The following is a 25,644-nucleotide window of genomic DNA, read 5'->3' on the forward strand; positions in this document are numbered from 1 at the left end:
TCATGGGAGACAGTGCTGGAACGCACTGTGAGCCGCAATTCGTCACTTCCGCTATAACCTGCGGCGACGGAGCGTCACTTCCGCTCCGGCTTTAATGTAAAGGCTTGAGCAGTCTTATGGTTTTAAAGTCACTTCCGGGATATTGTGAAACGCACGGCCATTTTTCTAAGGTTTTCCTCAGGCCACTTCATACTTTAAAATGTACTGAAACGCACAGCCATTTTTATACAAAGAAATAATAATGAAATATATTATTCAGAGATTTATTGTTAATGCACATATGATATATTAATATTCATAGTGTTGTGAGTCGCACAGTGTAGTGGTAATTTATACAGAGATAATAAGATAAGTGTGTATAGAGGTGGATGCATGAATCTAAAATGAATAGCAAGTGAAAAATTAAGTGTACAAGAGGTGGTTGTGAAATAATATTATGAAATCCAATATTATTGGAGAAATAGTGTTCATAGAAAAGGGGCAATTTCAAAACCTTCATTAAAGCCAAGGGGTGCAAGTGTCTGTAGTTCAAAGATCCAAAACATTTCTCTCTTGGATAACTTGTTCAGAATGTCACCACCTCTTTCTCCCAGTTCGACAATTTCGATACCTTTGAAAGACATTTCCTCAGGATTTGACCTATGTGCTTCATGAAAATGCCTGTAGATTGCATGTGTGGTTATCTTGTTCTTGATGTTTCTTGCATGCTCCTGAATACGCAATTTAAGTACCCTTTTGGTTTTCCCAATGTACTTCAAGCCACACGGGCATTCCAGGAGATAGATAACCATTGTGGAATTACAGTTTATGAAATGCTTGATTGTATACTCCCGAGAGTTTTTACTGTTTGAGAACTTTTTCCGATCCCGATGGACAAGTTTACAGATATTGCAGCTACCGCATTTATAACAGCCCTGGCATTTTTTTGTCTGGTGGGTTATGACAGGTTTAAGTAGGCTTGGTGCAAGGATCTTCTTTAGGTTCCTTGTTTTCCTGTATACTATTTGGGGTTGAGAAGGCAGTATATCTCTTAAAACCGGATCCATCATTAAGATATTCCAATGTTTATTGAGAGACTGGCGGATGATTTTTTCATGGCAGTTGTAAGTTGTGATAAACGGGGCTGTGAACTTTTTCTCCGTCAGATTAGTATCTGTCAAGTTGTTAAGTTCTGGATTGGTACGTGTTTTTGTTAAGGCTTTTTCAATAACATCCACTGGGTACTCTCTTTCTTTAAATCTATCGGCGTAGATTCTAAGTTGTTTGTCTTGGTCCTCAATGGAGCTGCAGTTTCTCTGTATCCGGTGAAATTGGGAGTATGGTATATTAGTTTTCCAACTCTGTTGGTGACAGCTTTTGAAGTGAAGATAGCTGTTAGTGTCCACTCTTTTGATGTGATTGCAAGTTGTGATCTTTAGGTCTTTTGAGGAAAGTGTCAGATCCAGAAATTCTATTAAATCCTGGTTATGTTTCTCGGTGAACTTTAGGTTGAACTGGTTAGAAGAGATGTTTTGAAAAAATTCCAGAAAAGATGATTCTGTTCCATCCCAAATGATGATGATGTCGTCAATGTACCTTTTGTACAGTATCAATTGACTGGTATATGGATTGTTCGAATGGATGTGTTCCTCTTCCCAGCTCCCCATCAGTAAATTCGCGAAGCTTTGCGCGAAGATTGTCCCCATCGCGGTGCCGCACGTCTGTAGGAAGAAGAAGTCTTTGAATTTGAAATAATTGTGACTTAAGATAAACCGGATGAAGTCACAAATAGCTTCTCTATGTGTTGGCGTCAGTTCCATATCTCTGTCTAGGAATTTTTTGCATGCTGTGATTCCGGTCTCATGGATGATGCAGGTGTACAGACTTTCTACGTCAATTGTGACCCACCAGTAGGTTTCTTTCCAACAGCCATTTTTAAGGATGTCTAGCACACTTTTGGTGTCTTTGAGATATGAGGGTAATTTTACCACATATTTACTTAAAAAGACGTCAATATATTCCGACAGATGTGATGTGAGGGAATCAATCCCTGCGATGATGGGTCTTCCTGGGGGCTTTTGCAAATTTTTATGTATTTTCGGCAGAAAATAAAATATAGGAATAACCGGGGAGGATGTCATGAGGAATTGATATTCATCCTTATCCAGTATCTGACAGCGTAAGTAATGTACCAATAGGATTCTTAGTTCATCAATGTAGTGTGTGGTAGGATCTTGTTGGAGTTTTTTATAAGAGTTGGTGTCATTTAGAAGACGTAGTGCTTCTTTTTCATAGGCTGGTCTATCCATAATTACCACCCCCCCATCTTTGTCGGCTTGTTTGATGACGATTCCTGTATTGCTTTGCAGTTCTTTGAGTGCTTGTTTTTCCTTATTTCCAAGGTTATTTTGTTTTATGGGTGGTAAGTCCTGATCGCAGAGATCTTTTTTTACTAGATCGTGGAAGACCGTTATATGGTGTCCTTTTGATTCAAGCGGATAGTACCGTAATTAGATTTCTTTTTTAGTCCTGATTTGGATTCTATGCAGACTGTGGTCTCTGTATTTCTTTTTGCGAAGTGTCTTTTCAATGTGAGTGTTCTTGTGAATTTGCTGAGATCAATAAAGGTATTGAATTTATTCATCTGATTCGTAGGTGCGAACTTTAGGCCTTTGCTCAAGAGAGTCATCTCCGACTGGGTGAGTTGATGTTGTGAAAGATTGAATATTCCATTTGATCTTGCATCTATAATGGTTGGTACCTTCTTTTCGCGTTGTTTCCGCCCGCTGCCCCGTGTTCCTCTTCTTCTTGGAATGTTCTTTTTGCGGGTGATGTCTTGAACCGTTCCCTGAAGAATGTTTTTCTCTGTGATTGCAGCTGTTCTTTGTAGGGGTCCGGAGATAAAAAATCCGAATCACTGTTGGATTCTAATCTCTGTAGAGCGGAAAATCTATTATTTGTGACGATTTTCCCTGCACGCGGTGTGTAGGTATTGGGCTGTGATGTCATGCGATTTTTCTTATAATGTGGTTGACGTGGTGTATTTTTCCACCCTCTGCTCCTAGGGTCTTGATACACCGGAATGTTGGTGGTTTGGCGAGTTTGGAATCTACTCCAGTTTTTTATTTTGTTGGTGAGGTAGTCCTGCTTGTCTCTTTGGAACTTCTTTTCTTTCCCTTTAATAACTTCCTCTTCGATCCGTTCAATCTTCCTGGTCAGTGTTAGGTCATTTGCTTTAAAAACCTCTTTGTCCTGGTGGGGTAACAGTAAAGTTTCCTTAATTTTCAGATCTTCTTCTAATTTCTGGAGCGTTTTAGTTTTCTCGGTGATTATCAATTTCATTAGATTTACTGAACACTCGTGCAAGATCTTGTCCCAGCTGGCAATGAATTCCTGGTCATCTATTCCAAACGTGGTTTTTTTTAGGATACGTAGCCCTCTGGGAATTCTGTTGGCGGTCAGGTAGTGTTCCAATCCTTTAATTTCCCACCAGGCTTTTATCTCTTTTGTTAGGAGTCTTTCTGTTTCCCAAAAAAGTGTATCTAGGTCATCAGTCTGTGGAATGGTCTGTGATGTGGATGGGTTGTCCTCATTAAAGACCTTTTGACAAAGGTCATTCCTTTTGTCCAGACCTCTATATCTGAACATTATTTATGTTTATGGGAAAGCCGGCAGCTATACAGTGGTTAGGTAAATGTGAAGAAAATGGAGAATAGCGCCTAGGACGATCCTGATATAAACAACGACATATATTAGATATATAACTCTAATTATAAAACACCCCCCAGCTGTTAGTGGGTGGCAGCTCCTGCCCAGAAGTGGGTTAAAGATATACAAAAATGAAGTGCAAAAGAGCGCCTAGTGGTGTTTAAATTTAAACTAAAAAATGTGATAATTCACCCTGTGAGACGTGAGAGAGTGTAAAATTTCAGAGTAACGTTATCGCGGCTTAATACCGCGTTTTAGGACATTTTTAGTACTCGTTTTTACACCACTTTATCCCCATTATAATACTGGGCCTTACACCATCTGGACCTTTATTTTAGATTGCTTTTGTTGGTCCCCTTTATCTTTATATAAACTCGGTTCTCAATGTGACCCCTGTATGTTTGCTATTTAACTCCTGCTCTGCTCTCAGTATGCATCCCCTTGATGAAGTCCTTCGCCATAGGACGAAACGCGTTGGGACTGGGACTTGCTGCTTAACCCTGAACTTCCCAGAGTGGACAGATAAGCTGTTTTTATTCAATTATCCTGTACGTTTGCTACCTGCATTTGCTTCAGGAATATTTACTTATTCGCCATAATTTTATGAAACTGGGATTTGCTGCTTAAACCATGAATTGTCCCAGAGTGGACAGATAAGCTGATTTTATTTGTTTATCCTGTACGTTTGTTACCTACATTTGCTTCAGGACTGTTTATTAAATTGTTATATCTCTTTATGTTACCATACTCTCATTCGGTTATTGGGACCAGCTAGGTTCCTAATTAAGAGTAATTGGTTTATACAGTACACACTATGTTTCTCTTTCTGTTTTTACATGCACCAAAGTGTCATCAGAATTGAAGACGTGTAAAGAGATAAGTCATACTCTGAAATTTTACACTCTCTCACGTCTCACAGGGTGAATTATCACATTTTTTAGTTTAAATTTAAACACCAGTAGGCGCTCTTTTGCACTTCATTTTTGTGTATATATATATATATATATATATATATATATATATATATAGGTTTGGTATGGGTAACCACCGGTCGGGATGCCTGCGGTCAGAATACCAACACCGGCATACCGAAGTTTGAAATCCCAACTGAGATAAGTTTACTAACCTAACCCCTGTCCCCTACCTGTTAACCCTCCCTTCCAGCAGCCTAACCCTAACCTCCCCCATTGGTGCCTAAACCTAACACCCGTGCCAATGTCAGTGTTTTCATGGGTGTCAGGATTCTGTTCTGGTGTTGGTATTTCGACAGGTGGGATTCCGACAGCCGGGAACTTAATTGCATTATATATATATTCTTTATTTTGACATGTTTCGGCTGGGTAGCCGTCGACTGGATATTATATATAGGTCAAACATGTCTAACAAGGGACCTAAACGTCCGAATAGGATATACACTTTGGTTGTTTTGTTGAAGACCGTGTGAGTGCCACTTCACTATGGGGGTAATTCAGACCTGATCGATAGGGTGCGTTTTTTGTATCCCTGCGATCAAGTAGTTGCCGCCTAAAGGGGGAGGTTTTTGTGTGTGTGTGCAGGGGTGTGATCGCTTGTGCACAGCCCAGGACTTATTCTGCCGCTGCGATGATCGGGGCCGGAGCTGACATCAGAAATCTTCCCACAAAACGCCGGGTTCCTCCTGCATTTTTCCGGACACTCCATAGAAACGGTCAGTTGCCACCCACAAACGCCGTCTTCTTGCCAATCTCCTTGCGATCGCCGCTGCGTTTGGAATTTTCGCACCATCACTGACCTGCGATCCCCGTTACTGTGGTCCATCGCGCATGCGCATTGCGGTGCATACGCATGCGCAGTTCAGACCTGATCACAGCATGTGAGAAAACGCACAGCAGCGATCAGGTCTGAATCGGCCCCTATGTTCCTATACGCTATCCTCCTGGCGTCTGATTCTCAAGATTGGAGTTGGATTCTGTATAGGGCGCCGCGGCCAGGACTCAGAACCATTTCACAGTATACTGTGCTGACTCTGCTGTGTTGGCTGTAGTGTTTCCAGACTCACAAGTTTCTCTGCTTAAAGTGACTGTGTATAGGGTACACGCTGAATGCTGCACTGTACTCTGCTGTAAATGTTACTGTTTGGTGCACTTTACCCTAGTGTGCTTTGTTCGGGTTGGGGCTATGTGACCGGCGCTCGGGATCCCGGCGGTCAGCATACCGACCCTGGGATCCCGTCTGCAGAGTGCCGGCAGAGGTGAGCGCACCAAAGCCCCTTGCGAGCTCGCTGCGCTTGCCAAGCAGCAGGCTCGGTGGCTTGCTTCACTCGCTACAGGTTCTATTCCCACTCTATGGGTGTCGTGGACACCCACGAGTGGGAATAGTCCCTGTTAGTCGCATGCCGTCTATAGGGCGTTTTATCGCTCGGGATCCCAGCGTCGGCATGGTGACCACCGGGATCCTGAGCACCAGTCACATGAGCGGATCGTCTTTGTTCACTTGCATCTATAAGCCCTGTGATCTACGCAGTTGAGCTGCAAGATAAAAAACAGAAAAATTATATTTCTCTAACGTCCTAGTGGATGCTGGGGACTCCGTAAGGACCATGGGGAATAGACGGGCTCCGCAGGAGACAGGGCACTCTAAGAAAGAATTAGGTCTACTGGTGTGCACTGGCTCCTCCCTCTATGTCCCTCCTCCAGACCTCAGTTAGAATCTGTGCCCGGACAGAGCTGGGTGCACTTTAGTGAGCTCTCCTGAGCTTGCTAATAAGAAAGTATTTTGTTAGGTTTTTTTATTTTCAGAGAGATCTGCTGGCAACAGACTCTCTGCTACGTGGGACTGAGGGGAGAGAAGCAAACCTACTAACTGTGGATAGGTCGTGCTTCTTAGGCTACTGGACACCATTAGCTCCAGAGGGATCGAACACAGGAACTCACCCTTGGTCGTCCGATCCCGGAGCCGCGCCGCCGTCCCCCTCGAAGAGCCAGAAGCAAGAAGCCCGCGAGAGAAGTAAGAAGACGTCAAAAGCGGCGGCAGAAGACTCCAGTCTTCATATGAGGTAGCGCACAGCACTGCAGCTGTGCGCCATTGCTCCCACATTAACCCGCACACTCCGGTCACTGTAGGGTGCAGGGCGCAGGGGGGGCGCCCTGGGCAGCAATTAAGTACCTCTGGCATAAAAAGAGCATATATACAGTTGGGCACTGTATATATGCATGAGCCCCCGCCATTATTTTGCACAAAATCGCGGGACAGAAGCCCGCCGCTGAGGGGGCGGGGCTTCTTCCTCAGCACTCACCAACGCCATTTTCTCTCCACAGTTCCGCTGAGAGGAAGCTCCCCAGGCTCTCCCCTGCAGAATCACGGTAGAAAGAGGGTAAAAAGAGAGGGGGGCACCTAAATTTAGCGCAAAATCACTAATACAGCAGCTACTGGGTAAACACTAAGTTATTGTGTAATTCCTGGGTTATATAGCGCTGGGGTGTGTGCTGGCATACTCTCTCTCTGTCTCTCCAAAAGGCCTTGTGGGGGGTCTGTCCTCAAATAGAGCATCCCCTGTGTGTGTGGTGTGTCGGTACGATTGTGTCGACATGTTTGACGAGGAAGGCTATGTGGAAGCAGAGCAGGTGCAGATGAATGTGGGGTCGCCGCCGACGCCTGATTGGATGGATATGTGGAAGGTGTTAAATGATAATGTAAACTCCTTGCATAAAAGGTTGGATAAAGCTGAAGCCTTGGGACAGTCAGGGTCTCAACCCATGCCTGATCCTACAGCGCAGAGGCCGTCAGGGTCTCAGAAGCGCCCACTATCCCAGATTGTTGACACAGATATCGACACGGATTCTGACTCCAGTGTCGATGGCGATGATGCAAAGTTGCAGCCTAAAATGGCTAAAGCCATCCGCTACATGATTATAGCAATGAAGGATGTATTGCACATTTCAGAGGTAAACCCTGTCCCTGACAAAAGGGTTTATATGTTTGGGGAAAAAAGGCAAGAAGTGACTTTTCCCCCTTCACATGAGTTAAATGAGTTATGTGAAAAAAGCTTGGGATTCTCCTGATAGGAAAGTGCAGATTTCCAAACAGTTACTTATGGCGTATCCTTTCCCGCCAACGGACAGGTTACGCTGGGAATCCTCCCCTAGGGTAGACAAAGCTTTGACACGCTTATCTAAGAAGGTGGCCCTGCCGTCACAGGATACGGCCTCCCTAAAGGATCCTGCGGATAGGAAGCAGGAAGGTATCCTGAAGTCCGTTTATACACATTCAGGTACCCTACTGAGGCCGGCAATTGCGTCGGCCTGGATGTGTAGTGCTGTAGCAGCATGGACAGATACCCTGTCTGAGGAACTTGATACCTTGGACAAGGATACTATATTACTGACCCTGGGGCATATAAGAGACGCTGTCCTATATATGAGGGATGCCCAGAGAGACATTTGCCTACTGGGCTCTAGAATAAATGCAATGTCAATTTCTGCCAGAAGGGTCCTGTGGACTCGGCAATGGACAGGTGATGCCGACTCAAAAAAGCACATGGAGGTTTTACCTTATAAGGGTGAGGAATTATTTGGGGACGGTCTCTCGGACCTAGTTTCCACAGCTACGGCTGGGAAGTCAAATTTTTTGCCATATATTCCCTCACAACCTAAGAAGGCACCGTATTACCAAATGCAGTCCTTTCGATCGCAAAGAGGCAAGAAAGTCCGAGGTGCGTCTTTTCTTGCCAGAGGCAGGGGTAGAGGAAAGAAGCTGCACAATACAGCTAGTTCCCAGGAACAGAAGTCCTCCCCGGCTTCCACTAAATCCACCGCATGATGCTGGGGCTCCACAGGTGGAGCCAGGAGCGGTGGGGGCGCGTCTCCGAAATTTCAGCCACCAGTGGGTTCACTCACAGGTGGATCCCTGGGCTATACAGATTGTGTCTCAGGGATACAAGCTGGAATTCGAAACGATGCCCCCTCACCGTTACCTCAAATCGGCCCTGCCAGCTTCCCCCATAGAAAGGGAAGTAGTGTTAGCGGCAATTCACAAGTTATATCTCCAGCAGGTGGTGGTACAGGTTCCCCTCCCTCAACAGGGAAGGGGTTACTATTCCACAATGTTTGTGGTTCCGAAACCGGACGGTTCGGTCAGACCCATATTGAATTTAAAATCCCTGAACATTTACCTGAAAAGGTTCAAGTTCAAGATGGAATCGCTCAGGGCGGTTATTGCGAGCCTGGAAGAGGGGGATTTTATGGTGTCTCTGGACATAAAGGATGCTTACCTGCATGTCCCCATTTATCCACCTCATCAGGAGTACCTCAGATTTGTGGTACAGGACTGTCATTACCAATTCCAGACGTTGCCGTTTGGTCTGTCCACGGCACCGAGAATATTTACCAAGGTAATGGCGGAAATGATGGTGCTCCTGCGGAAGCAAGGAGTCACAATTATCCCATATTTGGACGATCTCCTCATAAAGGCGAGGTCCAGAGAGCAGTTGATGATCAGCGTAGCACACTCTCGGGAGGTGTTACTACAGCACGGCTGGATTCTGAATATTCCAAAGTTGCAGCGGTTTCCTACGACGAGACTGCCCTTCCTGGGCATGATTCTGGACACAGACCAGAAGAAGGTGTTTCTCCCGGAGGAGAAGGCCCAGGAGCTCGTGACTCTGGTCAGAGACCTCTTAAAACCAAAACGGGTGTCGGTGCATCAATGCACGCGAGTCCTGGGAAAGATGGTGGCGTCATACGAAGCCATTCCCTTCGGCGGGTTCCATGCGAGGACCTTTCAGTGGGATCTGTTGGACAAGTGGTCCGGATCGCATCTTCAGATGCATCGGCTGATCACCCTATCCCCCAGGGCCAGGGTGTCTCTTCTGTGGTGGCTGCAGAGTGCTCACCTTCTCGAGGGCCGCAGGTTCGGCATACAGGACTGGATCCTGGTGACCACGGATGCAAGCCTCCGAGGGTGGGGGGCAGTCACTCAGGGAAGAAACTTCCAGGGGCTGTGGTCCAGTCAGGAGACTTGTCTGCACATCAATATCCTGGAACTAAGGGCCATATACAACGCCCTGAGTCAAGCAGTGCCTCTGCTTCGCAACCAACCGGTGCTGATTCAGTCAGACAACATCACCGCAGTGGCTCATGTAAACCGCCAGGGTGGCACAAGAAGCAGGGTGGCGATGGCAGAAGCCACCAGAATTCTTCGCTGGGCGGAGAATCATGTGCAAGCACTGTCAGCAGTGTTCATTCCGGGAGTGGACAACTGGGAAGCGGACTTCCTCAGCAGGCACGACTTCCACCCGGGAGAGTGGGGACTTCATCAAGAAGTCTTCACACAGATTACAAATCGATGGGAACTGCCACAGGTGGACATGCTGGCATCCCGCCTAAACAAAAAGCTACAAAGGTATTGCACCAGGTCAAGAGACCCTCAGGCGATAGCTGTGGACGCTCTAGTGACACCGTGGGTGTTCCAGTCGGTTTATGTGTTTCCTCCTCTTCCTCTCATACCCAAGGTGCTGAGAATCGTAAGGAAAAGAGGAGTGAGAACAATACTCATTGTTCCAGATTGGCCAAGAAGGACTTGGTATCCGGAACTGCAAGAAATGCTCACAGAGGACCCATGGCCTCTGCCTCTCAGACAGGATCTGTTGCAACAGGGGCCCTGTCTGTTCCAAGATTTACCGCGGCTGCGTTTGACGGCATTGCGGTTGAACGCCGGATCCTAGCGGAGAAAGGCATTCCGGATGAAGTTATTCCTACGCTGATAAAGGCTAGGAAAGACGTGACAGCAAAACATTATCACCGTATATGGCGAAAATATGTTGCTTGGTGTGAGGCCAGGAAGGCCCCTACAGAGGAATTCCAGCTGGGCCGTTTCCTTCACTTCCTACAGTCGGGAGTGACTATGGGCTTAAAATTAGGGTCCATCAAGGTCCAGATTTCGGCCCTATCCATTTTCTTTCAAAAGGAACTGGCTTCTCTTCCTGAAGTTCAGACGTTTGTAAAGGGAGTGCTGCATATTCAGCCCCCTTTTGTGCCACCAGTGGCACCTTGGGATCTTAACGTGGTGTTGAGTTTCCTGAAATCTCACTGGTTTGAGCCACTTAAGACCATGGAGTTAAAATATCTCACGTGGAAAGTGGTCATGCTATTGGCCTTAGCTTCGGCTAGGCGTGTGTCAGAATTGGCGGCTTTGTCATGTAAAAGCCCCTATCTGGTTTTCCATATGGACAGGGCAGAATTACGGACTCGTCCGCAATTTCTGCCGAAGGTGGTGTCATCTTTTCATTTGAACCAACCTATTGTGGTGCCTGCGGCTACTCGTGACTTGGAGGATTCCAAGTTACTAGATGTAGTCAGGGCTTTGAAGATTTATGTAGCCAGAACGGCTGGAGTCAGGAAAACTGACTCGCTGTTTATCCTGTATGCATCCAACAAGCTGGGTGCTCCTGCTTCAAAGCAAACTATTGCTTGCTGGATCTGTAACACGATTCAGCAGGCTCATTCTGCGGCTGGATTGCCGCCTCCAAAATCAGTAAAGGCCCATTCCACAAGGAAGGTGGGCTCTTCTTGGGCGGCTGCCCGAGGGGTCTCGGCATTACAGCTTTGCCGAGCAGCTACTTGGTCGGGTTCAAACACTTTTACAAAATTCTACAAGTTTGATACCCTGGCTGAGGAGGACCTTGTGTTTGCTCATTCGGTGCTGCAGAGTCATCCGCACTCTCCCGCCCGTTTGGGAGCTTTGCTATAATCCCCATGGTCCTTACGGAGTCCCCAGCATCCACTAGGACGTTAGAGAAAATAAGATTTTACTCCCCGGTAAATCTATTTCTCGTAGTCCGTAGTGGATGCTGGGCGCCCGTCCCAAGTGCGGACTTCTTCTGCAATACTTGTGTATAGTTATTGCTTAAATAAGGGTTGTGTTATGTTTGCATCAGGTTGTCTGATGCTCTGTTATTGTTCATACTGTTAACTGGGTAAGTGTATCACGAGTTATACGGTGTGATTGGTGTGGCTGGTATGAGTCTTACCCTGGATTCCAAAATCCTTTCCTTGTACTGTCAGCTCTTCCGGGCACAGTTTCCTTTACTGAGGTCTGGAGGAGGGACATAGAGGGAGAAGCCAGTGCACACCAGTAGACCTAATTATTTCTTAGAGTGCCCTGTCTCCTGCGGAGCCCGTCTATTCCCCATGGTCCTTACGGAGTCCCCAGCATCCACTACGGACTACGAGAAATAGATTTACCGGTGAGTAAAATCTTATTTTTTTTTATTGTTTGTGCTCTTTGGTGCTCTTTGTACACCATAGTGCGCTTTGTTCAAGGACAATTCCATCTTGCTCCACTTTTCATTTCTGCCACTGCTATGTGGCAATGTTTCAAAGAGCTATAAACTGCTGTGTGTTTGTGACATCAAAGCTGCTACTGATAGCACCCTCCACCCCTACTGCTTGAGGATGGTTAAGGGCCCCAGTGCATTTCTTTTCCCAGGAGCCTACGCTGCTATCAAGATGGCCCTGCCTACACACATATATAAATATATATACAGCACTGGTTACACCCCCATATCAGTAGCTACACACCTGCAGTGTTGGTTACACCCCGTGTGGTGGCACGCAATAAGCCCTTTGGAAATTTCAGCTCCAGGCCCATGACCCCCTTAATCTGGCACTGATCACGGGGCATCGCACTGGCAGTTTAGGTGCGATGAAATCGCGTCTGAACTGCCAAAGTGATTACCATGCGATCATGCGATAGATCGCATGGTTATTACGTGATGGGCACGTCACCGCCGAGTGGGAGCGACCTCTGGCGGGTGCCTATCGCGCATTGCAGTGCGATATATCGCATGTGTTTTTAAAAATACATGCGATCGCACTGCGATAAATATTAAGTGCAGCACATACTATCATGAGACGCGATATTCGAGCAGTGTGCCCGCGCATCGCGTCTCATGGTACCTAAAATGTGCATACAATCCTTCGATTTCTGTAACAGATGTGGTCGAAATTGAAGGATTGTATGCCATCTCTCACAAGTGTATGGGCTACATGTGTCAGACAGAACCTGAGATATCTGACTGGGAAGAGCAATTATCAGGCTCGGATGGGGTCCACTGCTCTGAAATCAGATATCTCCGGTTCCGTAGGGCCCGATTTTTGAAAAATCTGGAACCCCGTGAATTAGGGGACCCTCAGCTATCAGCCTCGGGCCCTTATACTCTTGGGCAACTGCCCATTGAGCCCATACGAAAAGACTTCCCTGCTTGCTTGTGAGCCACACCCAACTAGGCCTTTTATAGCCTTGATTGAAAGGTGCCATGACAGCAGTAGGCCAGGGATTTCCAAACTTAGCCATTACAGTCCAGGTTTTAAAGATATCCATGATTGAGCACAGGTGACTTAATTAGTACCTCAGTCAAACTGATTTATCCATCTGGGCTCAAACATGGACTTCCTTAAAACGTGGACTGGAATTGAGGGGTTTGGGAGCACTAGGCAACATTTTGAAGCAAAACAGAAAAGAAGTATACCCGCGCTCCGTTTCACCCATGTTGTACATGGTACCATATACAATATGGGTAAAACTGAGCGCAGGCACATTGGGGTAGATGTATGATTTGTCAGTATGGAGGAGAAGCACTATGCGCTGATACTGCTTCTTCCACCATGTATGACTGTGGCAGTGTGTGCTCAATGTCCCCTGTCTTTGCTATCTACAAGATAGCCGGGCAATGCATGAGTGGTCAGTTGCACGGACCATTCTGACACCTACAGCTATTGATTTTGACAGCTGCAGATGTCGTTGCCCATTTGCCCAGCAGGGACAGCTCTGTCCCTGACTGTGGTGGCTGCTGGCTTTGGTCTGCATGGGAGATCTTGCGATAGTGAGATTTCACGCATGTCCAGTGAGCCGGCCGGGGTGGAGAGACACAGCGCATCAGCACTACTCCCCCATTCCGGCAAATGATGTGGTAAGGCTTGGGCCACACACAGCGGTTTAGGGGGTCCCGTTACTTGGTAGGAAGGAGCCTGCACATGGTCTCCTATGCGGCCGTCCACACATATGTGGCGGTGCCACTTCCACCGGACCCAACCACAGCATGCTGCGGTTGAGCAGGATGACAGGACGAACGGATTCCAACTTAGAACATATTTATTTATTTGCAGTTTCTTATATAGCGCAGCATATTCCGTTGCGCTTTACGATTAGAACAACAGTTATAGAACAAACTCTGCAAAAACAGATAGACATAGAGGTAGGAAGGCCCTGCTCGCAAGCTTACAATCTATACATTTGAATGTATGTGTTCACACAGTGCGGCTGTGTTCTACTTGAAATCTGGTTGTGGCACTGACCGTATTTTGTGCAGCGCCATCCTGCGGAAAGGCTAGTGTGTGAACCCAAAACGCTCCTTCCTGACAAGCGGGACCCACTAAACCTCTATGTGTGGCCCAAACTTAATACATCTCGTCACTGCTGCTTCCTGCTTTGCTTCGGTAAAGAGGTGAAGCAAGAAGAGAAAGACCAGAACCATCAGTGCCTGGATAATACATCTACTCCACTCAGTGGCGTCACAAGGGGGGTGCGGGGGGTGCGGCCCGCTCCCGGGTGTCACCCGCCGAGGGGTGACACCAAAATGCCGGCTCTTGCAGAGTGACAGAAGCCGAGTGCTGCACTGTTATATTATGTGCAGCACTCGGCTCCTGTCACTTTGTAGGAGCCAGCACTGCAGGGACAGCACCTCCCGAGAGTCAGCCCTCACCTCCCACACCCCCCAGTGAAAAAAAAAAGGGTGTCGGGACGCGAAGCCCCGCCCCTCCGCGAAGCCCCGCCCCTTTTGCGTACCTGCAATGGTTTAAAAACGGGTTCCGCCCGCGAAGCCCCGCCCCTCTATTTAAGCCCCACCCATTCCCACGAAGCCCCACCTCTTTTTTCCTCGCTGCCGCACCGGGTGTCACAGAGGTGAGTGACGCCTCTGACTCCACTAATCCTTATCCGTCAGCTGCTGTGCTAAACAACAATATGTACAGTAAATGATCCATGCAAAGTGGGCAAAGCAAAAGGGAACACTGCAGGAACTGATTTGCATACTATTACACAGAGTCCTCCTCGTTAGTAGGAGTATTTTATTGATACGAGTCATGTAGTAAGGGCCGGTGACATGCAGGGCACACTCATAGGAGAGGTTTGTAGCGTAATAATACATATTCGTATGACTAGTCTGGGCCTCTAACAGATCACCGCTTACATCTACGAATTATACGTCATGTAGAGTAAGAGACATTTGCACTGAAGAGGGATTATTCATGCCTCCCAACCTCTCCGACTTCAGAAGGACAGTCCTGAAAATTCATTATGTAGGAATAAAAAAATAAAAAAAGTCTCTGTGTGTTTGCTGCTTTAAATATATAAACAAAAAAACTTTTGATCTAAGTAAGTAAAAATTGTTAGAATATCAGAAATGTAAAACATGTTTGTTTTCTAGCACAGGCATGCATATACTGATATCAATATAACAGCCATTTCTCTGGTGCATTTTAAGGCTTGAGGGGGCCCCGTGTGCTGCTGTCTATAGGCCTTTTCCCTTCAGGGAAAGACACTGTTGCTCTCGCATTTTTCCGACATTTGTGTTCGGAAATATGACAATTGTCTTGCCAAGATAATGCAAGAAAAAATCCGCGGACAGGCAGCAGGAGGGGCAGAAGCTAAGTCAATCGCTGGGGTGTAGGTTGTGCAATGTGGGCCATGTGCACTGCACACCCTGCATCCATTATAGATACGCCATTGACATATCTATACACCTGTACGTTTTCAGCATAAATCGTACTTCGTATCTTTTGTTCATGAATCTGATCATTTTTCAGCCCTCCAAATTATTAGCTCCTGTTCAACAGGTATATCTGACAGTCACACATACAGATTTGCAGCAGGTAAGGCAGAGAGAGGTAGCTCGGAGTAATGTACCAAAGTTTCACTGTCCACTTCCTCATTGTGCATGGGACCAGGCTCTGAATGGGCCCACTGCCTATGAGCACTGCCCTCTATTGCAGGATAGTACCCTGCACTTCTGAAAGAGTGGGCACTGCTCCCATGGGGATTCCTCCTACTTCCCGGTAGGCTCAATGTCTAAGAGCTCTGCCCATGGGTAGCAGTTGATTTACCGACGGTCATAATCCCGACAGCCATTGACCGACAGTCAAAATCCCGACATTCATAGTGCCTACATGTTCAAAATGCCGACATAGTCAGAATACAGACATTTGAAATGCCGACGTGTCAAAATGCAGACATGCATTTTTTAAGGAATTTTTGGCCAAAAACAGACTTGTTCATACTTTATCATCCCAAAGGACCTGAAGGGGGAATAAAATAGTGTGCCCGAAGCATGGCGAGGAGACGCGGTACACTTACACGGTGTCCATGTCAACATTGATTTAAAAAAAACCTGAATATATATTGATATGTCGGCATTTCAAATGACTGTATTCTATGTCGACATTTTGATCATGTTGGCATAATGAATGTCAGTATTTTTACCGTGTCGGTATTTTGACTAGGTAAATGGCTGTCGGGATTATGACCGTCGGTATTGTGTCCATCGGGAAATCATACTGAACCCCTGCCCACTATTACAGGGTAGTTTGTAACCGGCACCCCTCCCAAATCCTGTCCACTTCCTAGTGAAGTGGCAGAATGGGGGGAATAAAAACGTGACTCCGCGGTCACCGAGGAAGGGGCTGGGCCTAATGATGTATTCCGTCCACCTGCATCTCCTCTCCGGGATTCTTCTGGAGAAGAAAGTGCCAAAGTAGGCAAGTATGATAAAGAGTGACAGTTGTTGCATTTCAGTGCTACAGTGCCGGGCACTAGGTGGCCTCTCTGCTGCCACCATCAGCAGGCAGCAGCGGGGGAACCTTAGTTAGGTTGCAGTTGCTAAAGGAAAGACCAGGAGACTGAAGGTCCATACACGCTGGGCGTTTTTGCCCAGTGTGTATGTTGGCGATGATGTGAACATCGCTGGTAGGAAAATAGCTTAGTGCATACACACTGAGCGATTTTCACTGTGCCCAGCGATGTTCAAGGGGGCTGAACCACTTTCCACAGTAGGAGACTGTGGAAAGTGGTTCACTCAACTGGTAAAACAGCCCAACGGACGGCGGCGGCCAGCGATGATGCATGAGCGCGCATCAGCGCTCATCGCCCGGCCATACACACAAGCCACATTTGAGCTCAAAGTAGATCAAAACATCGAAAATGAGCTACTTTGAGCTCAAAATTGGCATGTCTGTATGGGCCTTTACAGTTATTATTGTGTATCCAGGACTACAACAAAATGGCTGCCACATATAGAATGAGACAATTAGTATTATACAGATAGTACATCCCAGCTAACTCCGTCAGTTGTATGTTTGTATAGAAAGCGCAAGGGCCAGCAAAGGGAAAGTGTTTTCTATACATCACTGACGCCTTCTATGAAAGGGATTGTTTCGGGACATGTGACAGTGCTGTCAGGTACTTAAGGGTCAGATCGCAGTCCCACAAGATGACAACGAGGACTGCTATCTGCCACAAAATCAAAATTGCGAGGGGGGATGACATATGTATATAATGAGGGCTGTTAATTAAGCAGATATTGTGCTATGGCACTAATGTCATGCGTGGGCACAAACACAAACTTTGTGAGGGCTGGCCACTTCCCTCAGGTGGATGGCACAGCCCCTTTCAGGTAAAGGACCATGACCTGGTGATTGCATTCCCTGGTTCCTGGTCATGCCTCAGTCTGACACTGCATGTGACTGTGGTTGCCATGACTCTGTAAACTCTGCAGAATTATAAATCATAAATTGCAAACAAAACAAGGTTAACATGGCAATTACCAAACTTCTTCTTATAGTCTGCCACAATTAATTTTATTTATGCTAAAACATCACACCTCATTTGTTTTCATGGATTGGCTGCTTTAAAATGGTTTCATGTGTTCTCTGGTTGTACCTTCATTTAAAAAGTATAGCTGATGAGTTACAATTGTGCAGTTATATGTGTTATATTTGAATAATGTTGACAATCCTGTGTCCTCTGTTGCACCCACAGTCCTGATACTTGAGAAGATTGAGAACAATGACTTGTATAACAAGACATTGAAGATCACAGACTTCGGTTTGGCCAGGGAGTGGCAGAAGACAACAAAGATGAGTGCAGCAGGCACCTATGCTTGGATGGCTCCAGAAGTCATCCGACTCTCTCTCTTTTCCAAGAGCAGTGACGTGTGGAGGTAATGGGCTAGGCCGCAGTGAGAAAGTTCTGCTGGTGATGTATGGGCAGTAGCCGATCATCTGACTGTGGCTTCTCTTTTCTTTCCTATCACACTTTCTCTGTATTCTCTCATGTTATCTCCTCATCATTTTATTATGTTACACCAAACTAATACTAACAAGTAACACTCATTTAGCAAGGGAACTCTATTAGAGTAGTGCTTGTCTACTCTGGGCAGCTAGAATAAGCAATTATCCAAACAGTAATGTCATATCCCTAAGAACCAGGAAAATTCTGGCAGGCGATTGTGATCCTTGAGTGACAGAGCCAAGAAAATATTCTTAACCATCATGGAATTCTCTCTGTCAAGGAGTTAGCGAAAGTTGTTACTAGGTCGATATAGGGGATTTTTGTGTTACCTGTAAAATCCTTTTTTCGGAAGCCGTGGTGGACACTGGGACTGTGGGGTATGGTGTAGGAGCACAGCGGGCACCAAGGAGTTAAACTTCTGCAGCGGCTGCTCCTGCTCTATACCCCACCTGCCCATGGGAAGCCAGTTGTATCTTAACAAGCCTCAAGAACAGGTACCGGAGAGAAGAAACCGAAAAGAAAAGGGACCGGCGCACACATACACACTGTACTGCCCCGGTCAAGAGAGACATGGCACGGAGTGCCAGTAGAAGGACACCTCAGCAACGGAGCGTGAGGGCGGGCGCCCAGTGTCCACCACGGCTTCCGAAAAAAAGGATTTTACAGGTAAGACAAAAATCCCCTTTTTTCTGTCAGCCTAGGACATCCCAAAGCTGTCCCGTTATGGGCGGGAACACTCCCGAGCTGCACTGAGGACACGACACTCAAAGGCCGCATCAGCCGAGGCGAAGGTGTCAAACTGATAGAATTTGATGAAAGTGTTTGCGGAAGACCATTCTAGTACGTAGGACTGCCAGATCTGAGTGGAAAACTAGGAAAGGAGATCTGTGAGACGGCACTATAGTCGGAAACCCGGCGTGCCGAAGCAATGGCCAACAGGAAGACAGTCTTCCAAGTAAGCCAAGAAAGGTCTACGGAATCCAAGGGTTCAAATGGAGCCTGCTGAAGCATCCGGAGGACTAAAGACAAGTACCATGGATGAACAGGAGGGACAAAAGGAGGTTGCAAATGTAGCACCCCCTGCAGAAAAGTGTGAATAGCTGAAGAATTGGCCACCTTTTGTTGAAAGAGAACCGAAAGAGCAGACATCTGCACTTTCCGGGAGGCAAGCCGAAGTCCCGAGTCCAAACCGGCTTGAAGACAAGCCAAAACCCTGGACGCCTGATATCTCAAGGGATTGAAGTGACGATCCGAGCACCACTGAAAGTACCGTCACCACACTCCATGATATATGCGGGCCGAAGACGGTTTTCTGGCTGAGAGCATAGTATCAATGACTGGGTCCGAGAACCCCTGAGCTCTTAAGACCGACCTCTCAACAGCCACCCCGTTAAAACCAGGCAGGGTAGGTTGGGGTGAAGGCAAGGGCCCTGGGATAGGAGGTCCGGACGAAGAGGTAGGCAAAATGGAGGCAAAATGGAGGCTGAATAGAGAGGCTGCAAAGATCCGTGTACCAAGTCCGTCTTGGCCAATCTAGGGCGATGAGGATGGCCGTGACCCGCTCCTGCTTTAGACGTCTGAGTACATGTGGTAGGAGAGCAATCGTCGGAAACACATAAACCTTCGGAAAGGACCAAGGAGCTACCTGAGCGTCTACCAGAAACGCGCCTGGATCTCGAGTTCGAGATCCGTACCGTGGAAGTTTGTGATTGTGACGGGAGGCCATCAGATCTATGTGCGGCCGACCCCAGCGGGTCACTAGATGGTGGAACACCTCTGGGTGAAGTGACCATTCTCCGGAATGGACGCCTTGTCGACTTAGGAAGTCCGCTTCCCAGTTCTGTATTCCTGGGATGTAAATTGCCAACAGAGCCGGTAGGGAGCGTTCTGCCCAACGGAGGATGTGATCCTTTCTCCGGCCACCGGACGGGTGCTGCACCCAGCAGCAGCATCGCTGACACCAGTTCCCCTCCGGCTGCGGCTCCTCCGTGTGCAGGAGAGGTGGCTGGTGAGAGCGGCCGTGGAGGTCCGTTCACCGGCCGCCGGAGGGGAGCAGCATCCAGCAGCTAACACCAGCGCTGCTACTGAAGTAGAAAAAATACATTAATTAATAAATAAATAAATAAAAAGAAGTTTAAATAGGGCTGTAAACAGCCCACTCCTTAAAAACGTGCCTGTGCTGAAGGCACCAAGGAAAAATCTGGCTTTCCATGGGCAGGCGGGGTATAGGGGAGGAGGAGCCTCTGCTGCACTCTGCAGAAGTTTAACTCCTTGGTGCCCGCAGTGCTCCTACACCATACCCCACAGTCCCAGTGTCCACCTAGGCTGACAGAAAAATTGACATATTGTCCTAGTTGAAAAAAGCTATAACAGTGAAATGTGAGGAGGTGGCTCTGTGTCTGCTCTGCGCCCACTACATTTTCAGTCCACTGCATGCGCTTGAAATGCTAACGTGACTCTGCGCGTAGACAGTCAGGACGCATACGCAGCAGCAAATAATCGCTCCACTGCGTCAGACTTCGCCATATATTAATCAGGCCCACAGTCTCTGCCTCGCAGGCCTACCGGGGTTATAGATAGATGAAAAGACCATACAGGAGAGTCTCGCATCAGATCTCAAACTCAGCAGGAAGAATTCTATAAAAGGGTAAAAAAAAAAGTTATAAATATACTGTATATAGCTATAACTTTTTTTGCCCTTTTTTATTCTTTTTTTTTTTTTAATGTTTTTATTGGATTTTTCTTATACAAGAAAAGAAAGGAGAGAACAGTACAAAATATAATACACAGAGTACAAAATAATTGCATACAGAAGGCAAAAGACAGGGATATAGGTTATGCTACACAGTGATACGAAATAGGCATTGCAGCAAAATGTGTAAGAGCCACGCCATCAAAGCTCCAAAACAGGACATTTCAAAGAATCAGTATAGAGCAGTTTGCTACAGCCTGTAGCATCTTAGTTGCAATCCCCAGAAAACATACCATAAAAAAAAACAGACACACAAGCCTGTGATATGCAATTAAAATACAGGATAGAAAAGAGAGAGAGAGAGAGAGAGAGAGAGAGAGAGAGAGAGAGAGAGAAAGATAGGACAACACAAACAAGGGTATGATATAAAGGTCATGGGGGTTGGGGGGGGGGGGGTTTGCAAACGTCCAACAAGGATCCTCTTCAAACCAATCAGGGGCGTTAGCAGCCATTCCAAAAATTTGGAAGGATCAGACTATACGGTCAGGGTCACCTGAGATTACGGATATACATTATCACTAAATAGGGATGCACAGTTTGCGGTAGGAATCCCAGCTGAGTGAGTCAAACAGTTTCAGTATATGTTGCCGTTGGGGGGGGGGGGGGGATTCTATATAAGGGCCCCATTTATTGTAAAAACGAAGGGCGTTACGATCAAGGTCAGGGAGAGTGGACTGACGCTCGAGATATAATGTAACAGTAAGAATAGATTTAAGGTTTTCTAAGGAGGGCGAGGTCCGAAATATCCAGTGGTTCAGAATCAGTTTCTTCCCTAGAGTTAACAAAACATACAGAAAGGGTGTATAGTGGATCTGAGACGGTGGAAGACACCAGGCTGTAGTGTTAAGGCCAAGGATTGCTGCTGGGTCCATAGGGAGGGAGATTCGAAAGGTAGATTTCAAGTACCACAGTACTTTATGCCAAAACAGTCGAATTTTCGGGCACTGCCAGAAGTTATGTATAAAAAGAGCATTGGGTGCTTTACATTTAGGACAATGTCCTGTTTCTGCAGAAACCATATATTTGCGTTGCCCAGGGGCTATATATGCTCTATGGAGAAACCTAAAGTGGATCTCCTGGAGCTGGGCAGAGTGTAGAGCCTTCAAAATAGAAGGCAGGGGGGAGAGGAAGCAATCCACAGACGGAGCCCAGGACCAATCACTCGACCATTTAGAGATCATAGGGGACCACAGGGTGTCAGGTTTACTTAGGAGCAGGTCCTGATACAACCAGCAGACCTTATAAGAGAAATGTCTTAGCTTCACCAGTAGAGGGGACAGAGGGTCACTCCTCCGCTCGTGCACAGGAGGGACAGGCAAGGACTGCACATAGTGCCGAACTTGAAGGTACATATAGAAATCCGATGCCAATACACCATACCTCTCGGCTAAGTCTCTGAATGACATAAGAATCCCACCGGGATCAAATACATCCCGAATGAGATCAATGCCCTTAGACTTCCACAGGAGAAATCTACCATTGTCGAAGGGTGGGGTAAAACAGGGGTTCCCAATCAAGGGAATAAAAGTGGAGTACTCCGGGCTACTATCTAATGCTTTATTAATAGACCACCATGAACGGTAGGCGTCCCAAAAAAGGATGTTCGTACGTGATACAGACGGGAGCAGAGATTTGGGGGTGTGGAGAAGGGCCCTGAGATCATAAGGAGACATAAGGGCTTGCTCGACCTCTCCATTAACGTAAGAGGATGTACCCAAAAGCCAATCGGAAATATATCTAAAGTTAACTGCTTGGAAGAATGCCAAGAGGTCAGGGACAGCCAGGCCACCATCCTTGCGAGGAAGCTTAAGTTTAGCAATGGAGATCCTCGACCTCTTGCCATTCCACAAAAATTTTGAAAACAGCTGATCACATAGAAGGAGATCTTTACGAGGGGGTTGGATAGGTATCATCTGAAGCAGGTATGATAACTTAGGAAATATAATATTTTTCAAAATGGCAACCCGCCCCAATAGAGAAAAAGGAAGGGAGGACCAGGTGGTTAGCAATTGAGACACCGTTTTAATGACAGGTGTGTAGTTAAATGAGTATAAGTCAGACAAGTTTACTGGGATAAAGATTCCTAAGTATTTAAGCTTAGTAGTATTCAGCTGGAATTGAGTAAGGACGGGCGAGGAGGAGCATGCGCAAGCAGACAGAGTGAGTGGGAAGAGCTCAGATTTGGTAGCATTTATTCGGTACCCTGCGAAGGAGCCAAACTGAGCAATTATCTGCATGGCTAAGGGGATAGAGATGTCTGGGTTTGAGATGAAAAGAAGCATGTCATTCGCAAACAGGCTGACACGCAATTCATGATTACGCACCAGTACTCCCGAAAAACCCACCAGGTGGCGAATTTTAATAGCAAGGGGTTCTATGGCGATGGCAAAAAGTAGCGGGAAGAGGAGACAACCTTGCCTAGTGCCCCTGTGAAGGGGTATAGGATCTGAAAGGTAGCCATTGCACATAATTCGGGAAGCTGAGGGGGAGTATAGAGTACGTAGCATACTGATCAGCTCCAGCGGGAACCCAAACCTGTCTAGGGTAGTGTATAAATGGTCCCAGCTGACCAGGTCAAAGGCCTTCTCAGCGTCCAAAGAAAGGACATATTGGGGGTCTAAAGTCCCGCTGGAACGTAACCAGATGGCTGCCGCTAAAATTTTACGAATATTATTCGTCGAGTGCCGGCCTGAGATGAAGCCAGTTTGGTCTGGATGGATAATAGAAAGAAGTAAACCCTTCATTCTGTCAGCAATAATCTTTGTGAAGAGCTTGTAGTCAGTATTTAGGAGAGATATAGGGCGGTAGGAACCCGGGAGATGGGGGTCTCTACCTGGTTTGGGAAGGAGACGGATCAGAGCGTCATTAAAGTATAAAGGGATAGAATTTGAGGTTAAAATTTTGTTAAACACCAGGGTTAGGGGGTCTACCACATTAGGGAGGAGCATTTTATAAAATTCTCCAGAGAAGCCATCAGGCCCCAGAGCCTTCAAAGGCTTAAGGCCTTTGATAGCTTTCTCTACCTCTTGTGACGTGATTGGGGAACAAAGGTTGTCAGTCAGAGCAGGTTCTAATCGGGGGAGGGGGGTCGCTTCCCAAAAAGAGCTTTTAGCTTGCTTGTCAATAATGGGACAAGAATAGATATCAGTATAAAAATCTGAAAGGAGTTTGGCCATATCAGCAGACTTAGTAGCCAATGATCCATCAGTTCGTTGCAGTGATTGAATTACTGAAGAAGGTGTCGACCCCTTCAACAGGCTGGAGAGGAGGCGACCTGTCTTGTTCCCAAACCTATAGAAACGGTGGTTCTTGTGAAAAGTATGTCGGTCACCCATCGCAGCTAATACAGCATTAAACCGGGATTTACATTCTAAATAAGTCTTCTTCGAAAGAGGGGTGGGATGTTGTTTGAAACTCTGGAAGGCCTCAGTTAAGCTGCGTTGAGAGTTTTTAAAGTCAGACAGAAATTGCTTCTTTCGTGAGGAAACGTATTCTATAAGCCTGCCGCGTATGACTGCTTTTGAGGTCTGCCAGAACATCAAAGGATCCACATTAAGGGCCCCCTCGTTATCCATTTTGAACTCTTCCCAAAACTCAGCCAGCCTGCGCTTGAAATGTAAGGAGGAAGCAAAAGCAGTGGGGAAGCGCCAACACTTAAAGGAGCCCCGGTCAAGGGACGTGGTAAGCGACGTCCAAACTAGGGCGTGGTCAGAGATAGAGATAGCCTCCATCTGGGAGTCAGAGATTTGAGGAATGAGGGAGTCAGACAATAGTAAAAAGTCAATCCTGGACATGGTGCCATGAGCAGCCGAGAGGCATGAGTATTCCCTGTCTGTAGGGTGGAAAAATCTCCACACATCAGTGAGGTGCAGTTGGTGCGTGAAAAAGGGGATACCAAAGGTATGGGAGGGGCGTGCACGAGCGGAGGAGTTTGTGTCCATATAGGTAGAGGCGACGATATTAAAATCGACGCCCACTATCATGGGGAGGGAGGCAAACGGATATAACTTGGTCAGGAGTCGTTTAAAAAATACTTTAGAGTAAGAATTAGGTGCATACATTGTACAAAGAACATATTTAGTGTTATATAACATAATCTCTAAAATAAGAAACCTGCCTGTAGGATCACATACAGAGGTAAGAACTTCAATATGCTAAGATCGTTTAGCCGTGATCAGGACCCCTCTAGCTTTAGAAGAATATGGAGCATCTGCGAGCACCTGCCAACCCAGGACACACAGTTTTTGGGCCTCCGGGGAAAGAAGGTGGGTCTCTTGTATAAACATCAAATCCATATGCAGTCTATTTAAGTAAAGTAGGATCTTCTTCCTCTTAATAGGAGAATGTATTCCCCCTACATTCCATGTACCAACCCTAACGGAAGACATATATAACTACGCTATAAGGAGTCTCATGAGAGGACACAATGCATACCCAGAAAAGAGAGCGGACAGGAGAAGACACAAAAGGAGGGACGGGAAGGGAGAGAGAGAGAGAGAAACAACAGAGTCATAGAGACACAAATGAAAACAGAGATCCATATAGGAGTCTCACAATAACAATCTAAGAGCGACTTCACGGGTGGAGAAGACGAGAATTAACAATAAGCGGCGAGGAGCGCACCGCTCCTAGTCACCCACCACAATATAGCGCTAAATAGGGAGGGGGGAGGGGAGGGGGACAGGGAAGGGAAATATAAGTGTGAGCGGTCAAAATGGTGAGGCGCGCTATCTAAACTCACATAAAAAATAAGGAGAAGAAATATGTAAATATTTGATAGCAGTTGCTAGCAAGGCATTTGTCAATAATAATTTGAAACAGGTAAAAAGTATAAGCATTTACAACAATATACATCACCCAGAGGACTGGAGGAATCAGGGTGAGAA

At 46.6% G+C, this 25,644-nt stretch overlaps 1 protein-coding gene across 2 annotated transcripts in view; it reads left to right on the forward strand.

Annotated features, from left to right (window-relative positions):
* MAP3K10 (mitogen-activated protein kinase kinase kinase 10) overlaps positions 1 to 25,644 on the forward strand; it is a 186,206-nt gene that overhangs the window by 118,689 nt on the left and 41,873 nt on the right. For both annotated transcript variants that reach the window (XM_063937667.1, XM_063937666.1), the window contains exon 4: positions 17,755 to 17,935. In XM_063937667.1, the coding sequence (XP_063793737.1) occupies positions 17,755 to 17,935 (181 nt within the window). The remainder of the gene's footprint in view (positions 1 to 17,754; positions 17,936 to 25,644) is intronic.

The sequence above is a fragment of the Pseudophryne corroboree genome, chromosome 8 (assembly GCF_028390025.1).
Source record: "Pseudophryne corroboree isolate aPseCor3 chromosome 8, aPseCor3.hap2, whole genome shotgun sequence".
NCBI classification, from domain to species: Eukaryota; Metazoa; Chordata; class Amphibia; order Anura; family Myobatrachidae; genus Pseudophryne; species Pseudophryne corroboree.